At 51.6% G+C, this 2500-nt stretch overlaps 1 protein-coding gene across 1 annotated transcript in view; it reads right to left on the bottom strand.

Moving 5' to 3' along the window:
- The window catches only part of LOC143503274 (receptor-type tyrosine-protein phosphatase gamma), a 15917-nt gene that overhangs the window by 9746 nt on the left and 3671 nt on the right, over positions 1-2500 (bottom strand). Inside the window, exons 2-6 of the mRNA XM_076995618.1 lie at positions 2353-2449; positions 2082-2164; positions 1652-1786; positions 1242-1376; positions 1-19 (exon numbers count right to left, since the gene is read on the bottom strand). The exon at positions 1-19 is cut by the window's left edge and continues 154 nt beyond it. Of these exons, the coding sequence (XP_076851733.1) occupies positions 1-19; positions 1242-1376; positions 1652-1786; positions 2082-2164; positions 2353-2449 (469 nt within the window). The remainder of the gene's footprint in view (positions 20-1241; positions 1377-1651; positions 1787-2081; positions 2165-2352; positions 2450-2500) is intronic.

Genomic DNA, 2500 nt, shown 5'->3' with positions numbered 1-2500 from the left:
TTACACTGCCCTTCTGACCCTGCACACACACACACACACACACACACACACACACACACACACACACACACACACACACATGCACATACACACACAGACATATACACACACACACACACACACACACACACACACACACACACACACGCAATTACAAATACAAAACTTTAAATGACTTCAAAGACAGAATCACACCCACATACCTTTTACTCATTCAGACACACAAACGCACACACACACACACACACACACACACACACACACACACACACACACACACACACACACACACACACACACACACACACACAATCCCAACCACACACAACACAACTGCTCTATGAAACCACATCCAAACCTCTCCAAACACAATGCACATTGTCGTATAATTGTCGGATGAGCAGACACCCTTCTCTTATAACAAAGAGGTCAGAGGTCATGGCCTGCACTGGGTGTTGGTGCTGGCTGAACTCTGAGTGTGGTGTGAGAGAGGATTAATAGCAAAGCTTCACAGCCCTGAATGCTGGGACAATGTCACGCTAAAAAGCTGCTTAACTCTCCTCTGTAATCTCGTGTTTTAATATCTGCGCGCACTTTAAGTGTGAAGAGGCTTAATTAGCAGCATATAAAAACCATGTTTCATTCACGCTGTTTGGATCTTTTTACACTCTTCGGGTGAAATGTTTATTCCGTTTTTAGACTTTTGCTTTCGGCGTATGCTGTGGGGCTGTGGCAGATGGAGCCTGCACTGGTGCATGTGTGGGCGGTGCCCCCACCCACCCCCCGGGGCTCCAACCCTCCCGCAGTGGCTGACTTTGAGACTCTTTCCAGTTCATTTCCACGTCCCATGTTTGTGTCTCCAGACTCACTCCACGGCCCCCACACCTCTGCAGTGGCAGAGCGGAGCACGTGCACCTCTCCTGAACCAGCTGGCCCCGGGCCAAACTCTCCCCAAACCTCCACCCAGAGATCAGCTTACCCGAACCTCCACCCAGAGATCAGCTTACCCGAACCTCCACCCAGAGATCAGCTTACCCGAACCTCCACCCAGAGATCAGCTTATCGTCAAAGTTCACTCCCAGCCCGAAGCCAGCATGTCTCGGCCAGCTAACCCACAGCTGCAGAGGACTTTGAATGGATCAGAGTGGATTGAGACGGGTGTGTGTGTGTGTGTGTGTGTGTGTGTGTGTGTGTGTGTGTGTGTGTGTGTGTGTGTGCGGTACAGGCAGACAGGGCCTCACCTTCTTAACTTTGGTGTTGCGGAGGGTGAAGCGGCGGAGGGTGTAGCAGGCATGAACCTTACTGCTCTTCAGAGTCACCACCATGCTGCCGTACTCCTCACTGTTCTCCGTCGGCCAGTACTGGTCACACTTCCTCTGTACCGCACACACACACGCACGCACACACACACACACACACACACACACACACACACACACACACACACACACACACACACACACACACACACACAAAAACCCGTACCCATGAACACACACAGTATATTCTAAATATATTATTTATGTTTGTACATATATTTGTAACATCCCAGAAGTGGTGGGGGCATTGTAAACACTCATGTGGAGAGTGTGGTGCTGGTGTTGGGTCTGTGTGCTGGGGACGTGACTGTAGAAGAGGACGGCACACCCACCCGGCCCTTCTCCACCAGGTTAGTGATCATCACGATGATGCCAGTGTTCTGCTCCCACACCATCCTCCAGAAGTCCTCAAACGTGGACTTGAGTGGACCCTGCGCAGCGAGGTACGCCTTGGGCTTGTTGTAGCCCTGGGAGACACACACACACACACACACACGCGCACGCACACACACACACACACACACGCGCACGCACACACACACACACACACACACACACACACGCGCACGCACACACACACACACACACACACACGCACACACGCACACACACACACACACACACACACACACACACACACACACACACACACGCATACACACACGCGCGCACACACACACACACACACAAGTAGGTGAGTGTGTGCGATCACACGTTCAGGAATGCATGCGATCACATGTGTGAATTGAGGTCAACACTTACATCTACGTAGTTAGCGTTGATGTAGTCGCTGTGTTTGGAGTCCTTGCCAGCTAACGGTCTTAGTTTCACCCGACTGTGGTCGTCTGGATGGCACAGAACAGAGAGAATAGAAAGTGATCAGAAAGAGAGAGAGGGAGAGAGGGGGAAAGAGAGAGAGGGAGAGAGGGGGGGAGAGAGGGAGGGAGAGAGGGAGGGAGGGAGGGAGGGAGAGAGAGAGAGGGAGAGAGAGGGGGAGAGAGGGAGGGAGAGAGGGAGGGAGAGAGGCACTTACATGCCACAATGTTAATATATCTGTTCTTGTGCTTGTTGTCTGGATGATTTGAGTGTTCTGACGTGATCTTCATATCCGCTGTACAACGCTGCACCTCCTACAGTACACACACACACACACACACACACACACACACACACACACACAC

The sequence above is a fragment of the Brachyhypopomus gauderio genome, unplaced genomic scaffold (assembly GCF_052324685.1).
Source record: "Brachyhypopomus gauderio isolate BG-103 unplaced genomic scaffold, BGAUD_0.2 sc224, whole genome shotgun sequence".
Taxonomy (NCBI): Eukaryota; Metazoa; Chordata; class Actinopteri; order Gymnotiformes; family Hypopomidae; genus Brachyhypopomus; species Brachyhypopomus gauderio.
The sequence above is the reverse complement of the archived record's forward strand: the minus strand, read 5'-3'. Positions and strand labels throughout refer to the sequence as shown.